Raw genomic sequence first — 19,215 nt, 5'->3', positions numbered from 1 at the left:
GCGGAAAGTTACGATTTCACATTTTGTGTTTTGCAGTTTTTATGGGCGTTTTTGCGTTTTTTTACAATTAAATATAAGGGAAGCAACTTTTCATGTCCTAAGATAACCTTTCATTAATTACGAATTTGCATAAGTTCCGTCCAGGGCACAGGTACTCCAGCTAGTATCTAATGTATATAAAAGGTAGTTGTCTTTTGGTAACGCTAGGTTCGTTTGTGTAGCTTAGCAACAAAACTATATTTTATATTGTTATCTTATATATGTATATAATACTTCCAATATTCACGAGGGCTGGCTTGAATTCTACATTTTTAGATCATTTTACATCTTAGTTTGTACATATACTTAGTTTGACGTAAACATTTTGAAGTCCTTGTTGAATTTTAAAAACATCTAAGTTAGAGGTTAGTTGCCATAATTCGTATATTTTTATTAGGTTTTATTACAGTTTTGAATAAAATCAAGTTCATTAAAACATTATTTACATTATTTGTATTTCATCAAAATGTGACATATTGGTAGGGGTGAATAATTTTGCAAGGCACTGTATATCAACGTTTTAAGCAGTGTATGCGCTGGGAACAGTGGTTGAAAGATGGTCAGTATCTGTCCCCAGTGATTGTTAATGAACAAATTGAGTTAACGGTTCGTACGATTCTCCGAAAACTTCTTGTTGATGAACTTGGTTCAGAATTGCTGCTAATGAAAGAAGAGATTGCGCAAATCGCGAACAACTGGTATTTTGTATTAACTGGATATCTGAAAATTACGAGATTTGGAAGATTCTCCTGGGTTGATACAACTTCCTGACACATCAGTTGAAACCGCTTTTTCATCGTTTAAAGACGCATTAATAAGAATGAACTTCCCCCTTGAAAATATTCGAGGACAAGCCTACGACGGTGCATCTAATTTTCAAGGTTGTATAAAAGGCGTTGAAAAACAACTACAAGATGAGGCTCCAGCTGCTTTACCTGTACATTGTCTTGTCCATTGTCTCAACCTATGTCTTCAAGATAATCAAAATCGGTACGTGATTGTCTGGATTTCTCTGTAAAATCATTAACTTGATAAAGGGATCCCCTAGGCAACAGGCACTTATAGAAAAAATAAATGCGGGTGGCTTTGATACTGAAGGATTGCGAACTCTCTGAACAACAATATGGACATTTCGGACTGCAGCTCTTCGAGCAACACTTGACGACTATGCCAGTTCGTATGCACCTTTAGAATAAGTAGGCCAGGGTTATGATGAGTACGGGAGAAAGGGTGTAGGTCTAATGGCTCTAATGGAAAAATTCCAGTCATTTTTTGGAATCCACCTATCGTTAGTTGTTTATACTCCTGCTGGGAATACATCAATTATTTCTTCAAACTTTATCAATTTCATCGCTCGACACAGAACAGATGAAAGGTTTTCTGTGTCCTACCAGCAAATTCTTGAGACATCTAATAGAGTTATTAAACTAGCTGTATTGTCGCGACATCAACGCATTCCAGCTAAAATAAAAAAAGATGCTTCTGAAAATCATCAATACAGTAATGTCGAATCTTACTTCTGTCATCAGTACTTTCAAGTTCTTAATGTCGTAAGAGTAGATATCATCAGGCGGTTTCACCAGAAAAACTTCCAGATAGTTCGAGATACGGAAAAACTTTTCATTAGTGCGGATAACAGAGAAGACTTTTAAGTATCAGGATCTCTTTCATCGCTCTATAAAAATCATGTTGACTTAATTAAGATACAATCGCAACTGCATGCTCTACCTGACCTCTTCTATCAGAAAGGTAACGAATACTGATGCTATTTGTGAAGAGCACAATCAAAATGAAATATTGAAACAAATGTTTTCTAAAGTGCATGAACTCCTGTGTATCTATCTTACGATACCCTTTGTCGTATCAAAACGTATCTTCGTGCTACTCATACACACACAAATCTCGAGTTTGCAGTTTATTGCTGCTGAACTTGTGAAACCTCTATATTTTGGAAAGTTTTAAATATTGCTCATTTTGTAGTTTCAACTCCCTCTCTGCTAGAGATAAGAACGCGTATATAGACATCTATTACTTGATTAACTGGTTTCAGACAAGCTACTCGTGTGTAAGTATACATTCTTAAGGATACTTTCCCCGCCTGTTCACGTATTTTAGCTATGAACATGTTTGAGCGTGAACAAGCTAGAGAATGACGCTATCGAGATCTATATTGACTAAGTATAAATCACCGTTTCAGGTTTAGGTCAAAGTTTTAAAATTACCAATGTTTTTATCAAGAGAAGCATTAAAGCTGCTTTAAGCTCATCAGTATGAAAACCACAATAAATTGTGGAGTTCGAGTTTAGCTAACGTCTGGTGAAGCAACGGCACTAATTTGAACAGCATTGATACAATTCGATACATGTATAACCTTATTTAAAATTTTGGGCAAAGCTACACCATGGTTATTTGCGTTAGCCATCCGTAATTTTGCAGCGAAAGACCGCCAACCGCCAACTCTTGGGCTACTCTTTTACCATCACCGTCACACAATAACGCCCCCACTGCTGAAAGGGCGAGCATGTTTGGTGGAACGGGGATTCGAACCCGCGATCCTCAGATTGTGAGTCGAGCGCCTTAACTACCTGGTCATCCCAGGTCACATGTAAAAGTACTTATTCCAAAGTACAAAAGTTACAAAACTACTATAGATATCCTTAAGGATTAACATAAGACAGTAGTTGAAGTGCGGAGGCTTTTGAGTTAATGAAAGTAAATAACTTACGAAGCAATAAATTCTGCGTAAAGCTTACAAATAAAGAATAGACTATAATGAGCATAGAATAAGACACTTCTTTAATTAGAAATTACAATCTACCAATCGCAACAGAATTATAATAATTTGTGTATTATTAATTACAGCTAAAATATAAAAACCTTAATGTTTGAGCTTTAAATAAACAGGTATTTAGAGAAAATTTGTTTGGTTTGTTGAATTTCGAGCAACGCTACACCATAGCTAACTGGACCTAACCGTTCTTAATTTTGCAGTGATAGACTAGAGGGAAGGCAGCTGGTCAACGCCAACCACTTCCAATTCAATGGGCTACAATGTTATACTTAATTGTGTGACTTTACCGTTACTCTTATAACGCATTCACGGCCTCAAAATACTGAATGCTATTTGTTTTGGCAGCAGCAGGATGCAAAATCAGGGTATATCAGATCTACAGGTGGCGCGGTAACGCGACAGTCCTTGGTCAATGGGAACATAGTTTCTAATTCAGTGCACAACGGGATCAACTTGAGTAGGCTTTTCTTGTATTCATCCACTTTAGTTCACAGTGCAATTTGTAGAAGAGAAATTTTTAATCAAATCTTACTGGTTTTTCTTCCAGGTCATTAAAAGTATTATTTCTCCACTCTATATTCTTGTTCAGAAATTAGTTATCAATGATGGAAAGTATAAAAAAAGAAATAAAACCCAAATAATTATTATTTAAAAAATCATTATACTGTACACCTTTTTAAAAAAAAATAATTTTCAAAACTACAAACGTTAAAATACACAATTTGTATATAATTATATGATCTTCTAAACTTCCGGATACAGTCCAAAAGAAAAGTAATAAAAAATAAGACATCATTAGACGTTTTCTTTTTAATAATTTCACTGAGTTTTCAGAATGATATATTATTCTTTAGTGGCATCGCACGGAAATTAAGTATCAATATTATTAAAGTTCATGAATTTATTTTTCTGGTTTTCACTGGAAACAAATTATCACCTTCGTTCTGTACAAACGCTGTTTTTACAAGCCTGACATAGATTACTGTTGTGAGGCGTTCGAGGCTTCCCTGGTCGGCGGCTTCTGTGTATTGGAGGTTGATAAAAACCGTAGTAAACCTGCCCGATTCGGTTGTAAACGTTAGCTAAAACCTACAATAATATAAAGAAGAACAATTTATTCACTTAATTAGAACCCGTATTACTACATACGTATACATTAAAGAGAAGCTACAACATACGTACTTTTAAAACATTTAGTACATGTTTTGATCATTACTGGAGATACATTAACGGTACTTTGTGGGTGGTTGTCAACGCTTATTTCATTAACTTCTAAATGGTAAGCATCCAAATATCTATTCTAATGTTGAAAATCAACGGAATTGTCAACACTCGTTCTTAGATGCTCAAGTCTTAAATAATCAGGGTATACTTACTACTAAAGTGTATTATAAACCGACTTTCACTGGACTTTATTCACATTTTGAATTTCACTCGATAAAATTTGAAAGAAAATATGGTTAAATTCCTGTCATACAGACTTTAAAGATGTTAGGAAATCGAGACGTTTTGAAGCAGAAGTTGAGAAACTCTGCTTAGATTATGTTATGAAAAGCCTTTACGATATCAAAAAAAAATCAAAATATTTTTGAAGGAAAAGTTGAGAAAAGTAAAGAAATTGTTTACCGTTGTCTTTCTTAAATAGAATAATCCACACCCATAACAAAAACTAATCTAATACCCCCATCCGTTGTTGTGTCAGGTGTTCCAAAGAAAACGGTTACTTTTGTCATACCCTACAAAGACACTGTTACATACATGATTAAGATGAAAGTTAGGAAAGGTATCAAACAGCTATAGTCACAAGTTAAGTTAAAACTAGTCTTGAAATCAGATTCCAAGTTAAAATATAAAGCATTCATTGAATTTAGTGGTATATGAGTACACGTGCCTGAGGTGTATGGATACATTAGATCAACCAGTAGGGGGCTCTGCAGTCTAATAAAATATCACTGTGACGCTAAAACCTATAACACGAGTGGTATTACTGATCTACGTCTAAATGAATGGGATGTTGTGCTTAACCTCCAGTTTTTCTTTGTTTTTTCGCATCCATTCTCGGAATAATTCAACTTAGAATATTAGAAACTATTACCATGAGCTAAGAAAATGAGATGACGAGCGCGCTAACACTGCATTTTCAAATATTAAGAAACGAACTTCGATGGTGGAATGTCGTGTTTTGTCAGAGAAGAACCTCGATAGTAGAATGTCATGTTTTGTCAGAGAAGAAATTCGATAGTGGAATGTCATGTTTTGTCAGAGAAGAACTTCGATTGTGGAATGTCATGTTTTGTCAGAGAAGAACTTTGATAGTGGAATGTCATGTTTTGTCAGAGAAGAACTTCGATAGTGGAATGTCATGTTTTGTCATAGAAGAACTTCGATAGTGGAATGTCGTGTTTTGTCAGAGAAGAAATTCGATTGTGGAATGTCATGTTTTGTCAGAGAAGAAATTCGATAGTGGAATGTCATGTTTTGTCAGAGAAGAACCTCGATAGTGGAATGTCATGTTTTGTCAGAGAAGAACCTCGATAGTGGAATGTCATGTTTTGTCAGAGAAGAACTTCGCTTACAATCACAGTACTTTTGTTGCTAAGTTTCATAAAAGTAGAATATAAAAAGTACGGCGTGTCTTTAACATACAAAACGTATACCACTACATGGTAAAGTAAAAAAGATACTGAACATTTAGGAGCATCATACATTGATGTTTTGATAAAGTTTTTTTTTGTTCAAATGGTCAAAAATAATTTATATGAATTTATTAATGTTGTCAAACTCTTTATAAAAAATTCATAAGTAATTGAGATTTTTTTTATACAAGATGAAATAGGTTCTTCGCCAAGTTCTCTTTCAACACAGTTGCAATATAGTTTGTAAAATGAAAGTAAACAGATAATATGGCATTCGAATTAACCTGGCCTAGGGCGTATTAAAAACTTAAAAATCGTCTTAGATATTGCATATTTTTTCTTTTTTCTTTTACCTGTAAAATAACAAAATAATTTCATTTTCAAAAGTTTGGCAATGACATAATTTTAAAATTCAGGTGTCATCAGTCACTTTTGATTTCTTAAAATATTATATTTCAAAATAAAAAACACGAATAACACCCAGAAAGCTAGTGAAAAAACTAGTTTCTCTGATTTAAAATCTTCTTCTGATACTTTGTTCCATTTACTGTGGTTTTTCATTAACTTTTTAACAGTTACACACAATATTGTCATATTTTATTGCTATCGCCAAATACCTTTAATCAATGAAAAAAGTGTTCAGTGATTGTTGACAATGGTTTTTTGAATGGCATTGCTAACTTTATTTCTTAAGTCTTGGCTGGGTTTATCTAATTCTGGTGAATACCTTACCAAAATAAATCAGTTTGAATAAACTTAATTGAAGGGAATATCTTTCCATCGGCAGACGATACATACAGTATTTCTAATTTCCATTAGAGAAATGGAATTTTAAAGTTTTCTTTGACTGTTCCTTTAAAAATGTTTAATTATATAATACCACATAATTAATTTCATAAAGTCTTCCAGAATCATATTAAATGAAGTTTGTAAATTATTCGTAAATAGGTAACTGCTTTTCCAAAATATACAAAAAAGATAAAATTTAGAATAACACTAATAATTAATTTCGCTCTCTCGAAAAAACTAGAAGCTGTTGAAAATTAACGTTTTAACTGAAAAATAAAAGAACAAAAAATAAAAAAAACTGACTTTTATAACTTCCTCTGGATACCACATGGCGTGCTCGTAGCGTTCACTGTTACACCTATCACATTGCTGACCAAAAAGTTTAAAGACCACTAGACCCTCACAGGTCAAAGGATTCAAGGTAAACCAAAAAGCTACTCGTCCCTTCATCGATGTCCAACCATGTCCACATTTCTAGAGAGCAGGAAAATATTAATAATAAATAATTACTTATAATAATATACATGAAACGCGGAAATAATATACATGAAACGCGAAAATAATATACATGAAACGCGAAATTAATATACATGAATAATATACATGAAACGCGAAAACAAACCATATGAAATGGCTTCGAAATTCGGAATATATATGTACAATTACATTTATTTTTATATTGACATGTTTCATAAAAGTGTTACCATGCTTTTATGAATCACTCCTGATAATAACCAAAATATATTCTAGTTGAGATTTAACATGAAGTTTTCCCGTGATTTGAAAGGGTGATAATCTATTAGGATAAAAACAACAGGTAGCACTATCTCCATATAACTAACGAAGTAGTAACATCGATGTGGACAAGGTGTGTGATCTGGTGACATGCAATGAATAAAAACGTTCACATGTTTATCGAACGGATGTAAAAATAAACAGTAAAGAACGGTGAAACTGAAACTCGATGCTTCAGAAAGGGACGAAAGTGCAAAGTAGAGGGAAACTTAACTGTTACGAAAACTGAGCTTAAACTTTCTATAGTCATAAAACAGGCATTACAATTGCTGACGGACTGTCGTACGTGCACTGTACTTTATGAAAAGTACCTCCTATTAATGACAACAAGAACTATTACATATTGTAACCAGCAAAAATAGCTATTCTCATAGAATGTAACACCACTAAATTTACTTTTATGTTCAACAAACAGAACTATATATATAAATCAATGGTGTAAACATGGGAAACACCTCTCACCGATTCTTGTAAAGTACAAATATGTAGACGACACATTTATGGGTTTTACCTCTACAGAACATACACATAATTTTGTCAACGACGTCATCTCCATGTATCCCCACATTACATTCACCATCCAACATGAAAAAACAAAACAAATTAACATTTCTCAACCTCATTATCACAAGAAACGATACATATTTCAAAACCAAAATTCACAAAAAACAGCACTCATACTGGCCTCTACATTATCTGGTCTTCTCACATGAAACAAAACGAAAACTTAACATACACAAAAAAGCCTAATTAACGTAGTCACTGACATGCTCACCAAACAACCTCAATTACGAAGTTAACCACTAAAATAACCTTTTATTGACTTAAACATATTTTAAAAAACTGGAAAAACATTATGCCCAGAATTCTCAAACAGTACAACCAAAATTCAAAGTCTAATGAAACAGCCAAAAGCAAATATACCGCTGCATAACTTACATCCTAGACACTTAGATCCCCATAACTTATATTCCAGAAATTTGTGACAAAATTATATAACATTTTCAGAAAACTTGCTTTTAAACTCAAAATTCCTCTAACCATTAACTTTACCTCAGATCCGAGCATCAAAATAAAATCCATACTCTCTGACAACTATTCAGACAAACACAACACCGATACCATTTTACAAAATGCAATGTGAAAACGGCACACGAATTTTCCATTGCCGAAAGAAAAATAGAAACCAGGTTCAACGAACAAAAAACACCCTCTCATATCTCTGAACATTGCAACTATATAACATTTTAAACCAATAACATGGGAAACCTATGTACTTATACGAACGGTCTTACACTAACCTTCGCTACTATTACAGGAGTGTCTACTACACTATTGCACAACTTAGAGTTACCATATACATTATTATTTGTATTGGCATTTAAATTTAATTACAAGTCAAACGTATATACAGTACTGTGCAAAAGTGTTAGGATAAAGTCAAAAATTAGATTTCAGGCTAATTTCAAAGAACAATGGAAGGTAAATCACAGGTGAAACATCAACATTTTATTAATCTTCATATTTAGTACATCAGAAACTCAGTGGAAGTGCTTGAGTTCAACAAATAGTTAATATTTTGTGTGTCCCCCCCCCCTTTTGGTTTAATAACTGCAGACAGTCTGTCAGGCATTGTTGGTTTAATAACAGCAGACAGCCTATCAGGCATTGTTGGTTTAATAACTGCAGACAGTCTGTCAGGCATCGTTGGTTTAATAACAGCAGACAGTCTATCAGGCATTGTTGGTTTAATAACAGCAGACAGCCTATCAGGCATTGTTGGTTTAATAACAGCAGACAGTCTGTCAGGCATCGTTGCGATATATTTAATCAAAGTTTCCTTTGGGATTTTATTCTCTCATTGTTAATAAAACAAATCCATGCATTACTATAGGATCACATTCATTGCATCAATAACTTATACACAGCTCAAATCCATAGTTACCATGTTCACGTTAGATTATGATTTTGTATATATTTGTGCTAATATTATCCATATCAGCCGTCTCGACAATTTATTTTAGGTACATATATATGTACAAATACGTAAAGAGCTATTAGGAAATAATAGGTGATGATGACAAAACCTTGTCGAAACGTTGTACATTTGCTGTTATGTTAAACTTATATTAAAGTTTTTCTTCATTACCCATTCAAGCCGTCTACAGCCATTATATACCATGATATGTTGATTAGTTTATTCGATTAGCTATCATTAATTATTTTAGCTGATTTTAATATGGAATAGTACTTAGTAACTCATAAAGTGTTCATGAGTTCACACCATACCTCACACAGAGGTAGTATGAACTGTAAAAGTACTGCTTCATCTCAGTAGGTAGCTTAAAAACAGTAAGGAAAATCAACTCCTTTCAGTCACTATCTAATCTGTCATAACTACTAGTTAGGACCATTTACATCTCGCCATGATATGCTGTAGATCAATGAGGCTACCATGACTGTTCTTTATGTGCACTATTAATGGCAGTAAGCAATCACTCAACATATTGGTGATGATATTGTGGAATATTTCCGGTAGGTGTAGACTTGTATATCAACTTCATAGAAAATATTAACTTTTCTTTCAAACATGGAAAAGGTTGGGAACCAATCAATGTACTTTTCGTGTATTGCCCAATACGCTATAGTGTCATATGATAAAATCAGCACACTGTTGCTCTTTTGGCCTGTATATTGTGTTGACATGTGGTAAGGGAACATCCCAGACAGTCTGTATTGAACCTAGAGTATCTGTTCGATGTTTCATACGTTCTTTCAGTCAGACCGAAAGATTGAGAATAGTAACGTGAAGTATATGACTTCACTACCCATAACTCTTGCACTAGTTCATAAAAAACAGCAGAGAGTTATTTTGCTCCTTGATCTCTTTGTGTATGTGTATTTCTCCAATTTCTTCAGGTGAGGTATGAGGCACTGTTCAGCTAATTTATCAGGAACAGTTCTGTAATCTCCTGGTGGGACGGTGATAAGTTTACGGACTTGCAACGCTAAAATATGGGGTTCGATTCCCCGCACTGGATACAACAGATAGTCTACTGTAGCTTTGTTCTAAAACAAACAAAAACCTGTTCCTGGAAAATATCCTTCAATGTTTGCGACTATTAATTACATAGAGGAATCTGCTTTTTTTCCCTGAGAGCATATATTGACATGGCAGGCTTTTTCTCTGGGAAGTACATATAGCATAGAGTTAACATTATATTTCCACATTCTTCTCGCAATGTGATCAGTAAAATCATCTCTACAGATTAGCCATAGTACAGGACACTCACTGGTATATTCTAATTTTTGCATTACGTAAATTATGAAGAGTCTCTTGCCTTAGAATTCTAGTGTGGGTTATAGAGATGACAGGGTACAGCATCTGCACCTTTAAGTGTTCATACAATTATTTGAGGCTGTACTCTTCCATATTACATTTCTATCACTATGAAAATAATATTTCCCCCCCCCCCCTCTACAGCAAGTAGTTTCCCAAGATATATCGAGATTCTTTTTTGCTCTTACTTGATCTCGTAATCAGTTACTCTCAGTAACCACGTGGGAAGTTTTAGGATCGATGTGGATACTCAAGGTATATGAGCTGGCGAACTGAAACATGCAGGACACAAAATGGTTCTTTGTTGAGACTTAACGTGCAATTTTTTCTCGTGATTTGGAAGTGTGATAATTCCTATGCTAATGGCCAACAGGTTCCAAGAGGTTCTTAGGAAGTAGTAAGATCGATGTGAATGCTCAAGGTTTGTGATTTGGGGACATGTAACAAATAGAAACATTGATATCTTTTTCGAATAATTGAGCAAATAAACAATAAAAACAATAGGCATTGAAATTAAAAGTTGATGAATTGCATGATGACAAAAGTACAAATCAAAATAAAACTTAAAAGAAAAAATTAATAGAGACCTTGTAGCTACACCAAAGCTTACCACTAGAAGTCTGGTGTAGTCACAGAAACACAAGACTCTTTCAAAAGCAGTTCTTTACTGAACGCAAAGAACAGAACAGTTATCAAGTTCTTTCTCTGATACACATAATATGCCTAACTCTTCACAATACTTTACGTTAGGCTCCTTACAATAGCCATTGGATCTCAAAGATGAGTAACCCGAGTGTGCTACTTCTCTGTTTATCTATGGCGACAAAACACAGGACGAACATTGAAGGGATTTAAAGATACCGTCATCGATCACACTGGAAGAAGTAAAATGACAAGTTGGTTACATGTTTATGGTTCACATGAAAGAGCTGGAGTTGTGATAAATCAGATATTTTACATATATAAATATATGCATTAGAGGAAGTTGAAGTTACACAAGTGAGAATGAAAGTGAAGATTCGTATCTTTCTGAAGCAAATATTAGAATGTAAGAAAATTGTACTTTAACATTGGATGATATGGCTCTAAGTTCTGCACCTAACATTGGTAGCTATGGCTCTAGGTTCTGCACCTTAACATTGGAAGCTATGGCTCTAGGTTCTGCAACTTAACATTGGAAGATATGGCTCTAAGTTCTGCACCTAACATTGGTAGCTATGGCTCTAGGTTCTGCACCTTAACATTGGAAGCTATGGCTCTAGATTCTGCTACCTTAACATTGGAAGCTATGGCACTAAGTTCTGCACCTTAACATTGGAAGCTATGGCTCTAGGTTCTGCACCTTAACATTGGAAGCTATGGCTCTAAGTTCTGCACCTTAACATTGGAAGCTATGGCTCTAAATTTTGCACCTTAACATTGGAAGCTATGGCTCTAAGTTCTGCACCTTAACATTGGAAGCTATGGCTCTAACTTCTGCACCTTAACATTGGAAGCTATGGCTCTATGTTCTGGGGCAGCAAGCTTAAAATTGCGTAATAATGTTCCCCGTTTTGTTTTTTGTATAATTATATATATTTTTGTATAAAAAAATCTCATATTCAAAAATGCCATGATTTCAAAACGATCACTACAAGTATTAACTAAAATATACTAAATTTTACTTGTCTATAATAAAGGAAACATCACTTTATATTTTAGTAACAATTTGTATACTTCATTATTTAAGTTCTGATATTCATATAAGATAATAAGTTAGCAGCATGTTGTGATATCCGCTAAATCTTTTAAGATGCATCTATACCCAAGAAAATGTTCAACTAATTATATAAACTGTAGGTTTGTGTGTTTGCCTGTTTTTTGAATTTCGCGCAAACCTACACGAGGGCTAGCTGCGCTAATCGTCCCTAATTTAGCAGTGTAAGACTAGAAGGAAGGCAGCTAGTCTTCACCACCCATCGTCAACTCTTGGACTACTCTTTTACCAACGAATAGTGGGATTGACCGTCACATTATATCGCACCCACGTGTTCATTTAATGATCATATAGTTAATATTTCTCTTTGTATATTTGTTAAACCGTCCATTCTAAAACTTCGAAATTAGGGATTTTTATAAATGCTTAGTCACTTGTTCTTTTTATGAATATTTTAAAATAATTAAAAAACACATTCTTAACATATCCATGTTTCTCTTATAATTTGTACTCTAAAGCCGCCAGATGGCACCATGTCACTGCTTATTAATTATTTCTTTGAATTCTCAATATATGATGTATCACATAATTAGTTCCATAAATTAAATAAATAATTTTTATCATAAAAAATAGAAAGCCTACAACATCACTAGTCAAAAGAGTTTTCAAGATGTTGGAGACAAAGTAAAAATAAAGAGATGAAATCATATATAGCTAAAACCTACGACAAACTAGTGAAATATATCATAGTGTTTGATTTTGGTTATTCTATAAGGCCATAAACTAATGAAAAAGTAGCTTATGTTTCAGAAGCATCATCTTTCAATGAAAGTTCTTAAAACGTTCAAGAGATGGCGCCCCACAGCATTTTATTCTTCTTTAAATCGAAAATCCATAATTCATTAATATAATTATAGAAATTAGAACTAGATTTTACATTTGAAATATAAGATATTAGTAGTTTTAGACTATTTAGAAGCCCACAACTATTAGCAGGCTTACAGATAACTTCGACAGAAATATTATAAAGCCTCACAATCCGCTGGTAAAACATGGGAAACAAAACACCAAATAAAAATTTTTAACAGACAATCATGAACCAATTCGATAAGGCATCTAAGCATAATAATTATTAACTTATCAAGTTCTTAACTTATGAAATTATAAATTAAAGACATGAAAATTATTTAGTAAACACGTTTTCAATAATGTACAATACTAAACTTCAATATTACAATGTGTGTAATACATGATTTTGTTGTAGCAGACTTACTGATATTGAATTTGAGCTAGAACGAAATTAGTACGATCACTTATCTAAAGGAATATTCCAAACTAGCGGCTATGAATAAAAATGTAACAATGCACAACTTGGAACTAAATATAATATCAACTCCGATGCCCCCAGTGACACAGCAGCATGTCTACAAACCAGATTTCGATACCCGTGGTGGGCAGAGACCAGATAGCCCTTTGTGTAGCTTTGTGCTTGAAAGTAACAACATCAAACCTGATAGTTTAATCAACGTAACATTACTCTTTGCTATAAATACGTTCAATTTTCTTTATACTGTACAGTATAAATAAAGAAGTTTATCCATGTATTTATAAGTTTGCCTAAAGTTCTAAAACCATAGTATGAACCGTTTATTTGGTTTAGTCCAGATATTCCGGTGGTCAGACAGCTGTAAAGGGTAATACATATAAACATTTTAATAATAGGTCAGTTACAGTAGAGCCACGGCATTAACGGCACCCTTCCGATTGCGTCCAAATGTTCTCTATAGCAAGGTTCCCTTAACATCAAAAATGAGCCACCCAAAGCTGGATTCCTTATTTACATACTAAATATCTGAATTTTACCCCCCTCCCCCAATTTGTTGGGTGTGTGGATTTAAAGCCATATTATTACATGTATATAAGCAGTGTTTTTGTGTATACTGTAAAAAACATTAAATATATGGAACAAAGAATGAGGTGTTTTTAATTTATTTCTATTCCGTAGGTATGAAAATATATGTACATTTAAAAAGTTACCATACATTTGTACATCACACAAACTAGGTCATTAGCGCAAATACGTGTATACCAAACTTATACTCTTATTATTTACATCATTTGTTATGTATTTACTTTGTAAAAAATTATTTAATAAATTATTGTTTGTCACATTTACACTGGTGGTGTTGCATTTGATCTTCGAGAGTCATGACAGTGTTTAAAATGTCTGACAAACCTCGCTCATGTGCAAATTGATTTAGGTCAAAAGCCCATTGTTGTGCTTACACGAATGACTTGATGTTGATAGGTGGTGGTTCTGGCTCAGACAAAGGGGTTAGCTCCTTACCATCCAAAGTTGCTCCCAACCCTCTTGAAATTATTCTATGGCTAAAGCATCTTTGTCCTAATCTGCAAACTGTACAGCAGTAAAAACGTCTTCATTTCTGGTTTACTCCGACAGGCACTTCATCAGCTATCTCTTCCTTGTCATCTCCAGGAACTGTTATAATTTCTTTATCCACTTTGATTTCATAGAAGCGGAAACGTTTCTTTACATAGTTATAAAATCGTATTAACATTTCACCAAACCTATTCATCAACCAATAAATACTATCTACTCACAAATGCCTAAATTTTAGTTATTTTTATTAAAACATAGAAGAATAAATAAAAGAATGCCTCGAAAAACAAATATTTTGAGCACTTACAGTGCTATAAGTAATAGTAAAGTTAGTTAATAAAATTTTGAAGATTACTCTCTAAAAGGTCATGACATGCGCACTTTAACCTGCCCACAACGAAATAGATACTTATCGAGTACCCGTATAGAGAACAAAACTAAAGACATTGTCCTTAATCCGGAATATCGAGGTACCCGTTATTGCAAGATTTATTTTGGTTACAAATAGTAAAAAAAAAAGGGCTGACAAGGTCTACCTTTAATGGCACGGTTCCCGTTAATCTAGGTTCTACTGTACTTGTATACCCTTTGTAACCTCTAAGTTGGCGAATAAAGCACATAATAAACCTATGTTGTAGATATGATGTCTTTTGTAAGAAATACTGAAGACATAACTAGAGACATTACTTCTATTCGTTTTTTAAAACGTATTATACAAAGATACTTAAAGGCAAGAAAATACATTAAGCTCCATTCAGATATCGTTTTACTGAGCCTCAGCACTTTGTTTGATATTTCATGATCCTTCAGAGGAGCTCGACAAGTATAGTTTACCGTATATACAGGTTGCTTATGAAATGAAATATATCAGCCTATTGGATTGTGACAGAGCTTAAACATATAAGCCCAATTCGCTTCCAAAATATAGACCAAAGTTGTTCTAGATCCTTGGTTCATACTTTCGGCTAAAGAATAAATAAATTAAATCTATCTGGTAAGGTTTACGTAGCAAAGATAAGTTTCTAGTTTATGCTTGGCACCTATTATTTTAGCATACTAGAGAACGTCATTCATACATTAATCAAATGCTACTAACGTTAGCACAACTCCATGTATGTGAATCTCATCTTAATCCTGATGAGAAAGTCGCACTATTGCAAAAAGAGTTTAGATTTTTTATATAAGTATATGTAATATACTGATATACTATTGTTTACACACACACATCTACCTATCAATATATATATATTAAATAATTGTGAGTTATAATATATGATCAAAAGGTTCACACCCTTAATTAACTGACGGTAGGTAATTTTTTTGCATTGAAGTTATGAAAAAACGACCCTTACTCTCCAGATAATAATTAAAGAAATATTATTTCAGTTAATGGCGTCATCACGGCTAGTAGTACAAGAACTGTTGTTGATTTTATTGAAACGTAATAACACTTTAAAATATTGTTGTAATCTCTATTGTTACAATTTATGGTTTGGGTTTGGCAGATCTATTGACTAGTCATTCTGTGGAAATTGTCCCCGAACACATCCTGAGAAATTGACAAGAATTGAGCAAAATGTGTATTATTTTGCAATATTTGCTCTTAGCTATACATATGTTTGTTTATCTGGTCTAATGTATTTTCTAACCCGCTAGATGATGGTGCAAGAGTAAGAAGCATGGCGAATATAGCTGCTTGGTAAGCTAACAGCGTTTTACTAATTTTGTTATTGTCCATGGTACTTCTAGTAAATTATACTGTGTGTGTGTAGACATGTTATACACTTGACAACCATCGTGTGATCGTGATGGTGAAATATGACAGGAGCGACCGACCATTTCTATTAATTTCCATCAATGATTGCTTATATTTTCATAATCGTGCTTCAAATGGTGCCCGAAAGACTTAAATGCGCTTCATAGTATGGTAATAACAACATGTATTACAAATGGTTGCCATAGCTACCCACTAGTTCGCTAATAAATGGCATCAACATACCTCGAAAGTAGAGAGTGATTAACATATAACAGTGAGATATATACGTGTGTATGTAGTAATGCACACATGTCTTGTATTTTATGTGGATTGATTGGTGTGTATGTGATAATGCAAACAAAACTTAAATTACACAAGAACACAGCGTTTCAGGAAAGCAGAAAATTTGGGTTTGATTCTGAAGTGTACATATGGTTGGTAAAATGTGTGGTAAGCTGCTTAGAACACGAGGGAAAAACATAATATGCTCTGTGTTTGCTCTGCGTTTTGCTATACGGATAGTCCATATCACATCACGTGAGACGACCAGTTTTTGTTCATTGCTATTAGTGAAAGAATATTTTACATTTGTGAGATGTGTCATATTTTAAATTATTGCTAATTTATCTTTGTGAGGCGGAATCATGGTTACTGGTTCCTTTAAAATAAAATATAACGTTATGTACCCGTTGTGTTATAGTAATTTGAATGAATTAATAAGTTTGATTTATAGCACAGAATTATTTCCAAGCACTTTTTATCAATAAATGTGGGCTGAGAGCGGCCCAGTATCCAAAGTGGCAGACTGTGGAGCTGAGGTTCTCTGGTTCGTGTCCTGCTAACATAATATATACATACATAAATCGCACTTAATACTGTGGAGCTGAGGTTCTCTGGTTCGTGTCCTTCTAACACAATATATACAATATACATACATAAATCGCACATAATACTGTGGAGCTGAGGTTCTCTGGTTCGTGTCCTGCTAACACAATATATACATACATAAATCGCACTTAATACTGTGGAGCTGAGGTTCTCTGGTTCGTGTCCTTCTAACACAATATAGACATACATAAATCGCACTTAATACTTTGGGGCTGTAGGTGCGTTTTAAAAGTGACGGTCAAACTATACTGTTTGCTCTGAAAAGATTAGTCAAACAGTCAGTGGTGGGTGTTGTTGACTAATTCCCTTTTCCCTGGTCTCTCACTTCAACATTATGGATAGAGAGCAAAGATAGCCGTCGTGTAAATTTGCGCGTAATCCAACAACAACAACAAAGACAAGTAAAACATCAGAGTCCAAGCTACAATTAATGCCATAAATTAGAGTCCAAGCTACAATTAATGCCACAAATTATAGTCCAAGCTACAATTAATGCCACAAATTAGAGTCCAAGCTACAATTAATACCATAAATTAGAGTCCAAGCTACAATTAATACCATAAATTAGAGTCCAAGCTACAATTAATGCCACAAATTATAGTCCAAGCTACAATTAATGCCATAAATTAGAGTCCAAGCTACAATTAATGCCACAAATTAGAGTCCAAGCTACAATTAATGCCACAAATTAGAGTCCAAGCTACAATTAATACCATAAATTAGAGTCCAAGCTACAATTAATGCCACAAATTAGAGTCCAAGCTACAATTAATACCATAAATTAGAGTCCAAGCTACAATTAATGCCACAAATTATAGTCCAAGCTACAATTAATGCCACAAATTAGAGTCCAAGCTACAATTAATGCCACAAATTATTCTACCTCCTATTAACAAAATAAATAAATGGCATCGTCATTCTCTCCTTTCAGTAACTTGGAATCGTCCATTTCCTTCGAAAAGTTTGCAATTCTTTTTGTTAGTTTTAATCCTATTTATTTGAAATATAGTGCAGATGATGCTGCTAAATAGATCCATGCAATATTTGTCCTTATATAGTGTGGTTAATGGAGTTCCTTTTCCTCAAAGATCAATGTTATACATTCGTAACAGATTTTGGTTTGTTTCGAAAATACGCCCGCACGTTTGGAAACGCCAATTCCACCATTCGTGTAGTAACGTCTCATAAAAAGTTTAGTTTTGGCGGAGACTCGGTCTTGGTAGGATTGACTAAAACTCGACGTTTCGACACACTTGCTTTGGTCTTGATCAGATTTAAAATGAAGGCAGAATACCTGTAAAACCAAATTATTAATCAAAGATTACTTAAGAATACCTTACAAGAAATAATTTCATGGCGTTAGGGGAATGTGAATAACAGTGACTTGATAAGTTAATTTGGGAGGAAAAGTTGGGTTTCAGAAACATCGTAAGTGGCTTACAAAAGTGGTACAAAACACTCATCAGTCTCAGAAAAAGTATTACGGCAAAGCATTATTATAGCTATTGCTACGTTCATGACACCACTACTGTAATAAATGTACATTAAATATTGATTCCTGTACCATCTTAAAAAAAAGACTATGGACGTTGAATCTGCCCCTATCACTAAAGTATTTTTAAGTTCTAGGGTAAATGAAAGCTTTGTAACATATTTTGTAACTGCTTTGTGTCATCCAGCAGATTGAAAAATTACTGTTGTTGTTTCTTAAACCAGAAATTACTCAGTTCTTACACGGATTTGTTTGTCCATCACAGCATGTCTTCCAAGTCGTAATCTGTCACAGCTGTCGCCCTTTAAACAAATTAACATTACGTGTTTATTTACTGTTAAGTACAAAGCTACACAATGTGCTTTGCTCACCTGAAGGACAGAACCCAAATTGTTTGTGTTATAAGCCCTCAAGCTTACCGCTGAGTTTCCGGAGGCAACTAACATATAAATATCATTTATTTAAATGTTTATAATTATATATTATTGTCTATATGACTCATCAACTTTTTAAGTATATCTTCTAAACTATTTATGCATTCAGTTTTCCTAGTGTTATATTTGTTTTGACAAACAACATCAGCCTAGTAAAG

At 33.8% G+C, this 19,215-nt stretch overlaps 1 protein-coding gene across 7 annotated transcripts in view; it reads right to left on the bottom strand.

Annotated features, from left to right (window-relative positions):
• Window positions 1-3,538: 3,538 nt before the first annotated feature.
• Window positions 3,539-19,215, bottom strand: part of LOC106462337 (receptor-transporting protein 3-like) — a 77,981-nt gene continuing 62,304 nt past the window's right edge. For all 7 annotated transcript variants that reach the window (XM_022389572.1, XM_022389571.1, XM_013922250.2 and 4 more), the window contains 2 exons: window positions 6,559-6,729; window positions 3,539-3,919 (listed from right to left, as the gene is read on the bottom strand). In XM_022389572.1, coding sequence (XP_022245280.1) covers window positions 3,764-3,919; window positions 6,559-6,729 — 327 coding nt within the window. In that variant the 3' untranslated portion in view covers window positions 3,539-3,763. The remainder of the gene's footprint in view (window positions 3,920-6,558; window positions 6,730-19,215) is intronic.

The sequence above is a fragment of the Limulus polyphemus genome, unplaced genomic scaffold (assembly GCF_000517525.1).
Source record: "Limulus polyphemus unplaced genomic scaffold, Limulus_polyphemus-2.1.2 Scaffold1145, whole genome shotgun sequence".
NCBI lineage: Eukaryota > Metazoa > Arthropoda > Merostomata > Xiphosura > Limulidae > Limulus > Limulus polyphemus.
Note: the sequence above shows the minus strand (reverse complement) of the source record. Positions and strands in the feature narration are given on the sequence as shown.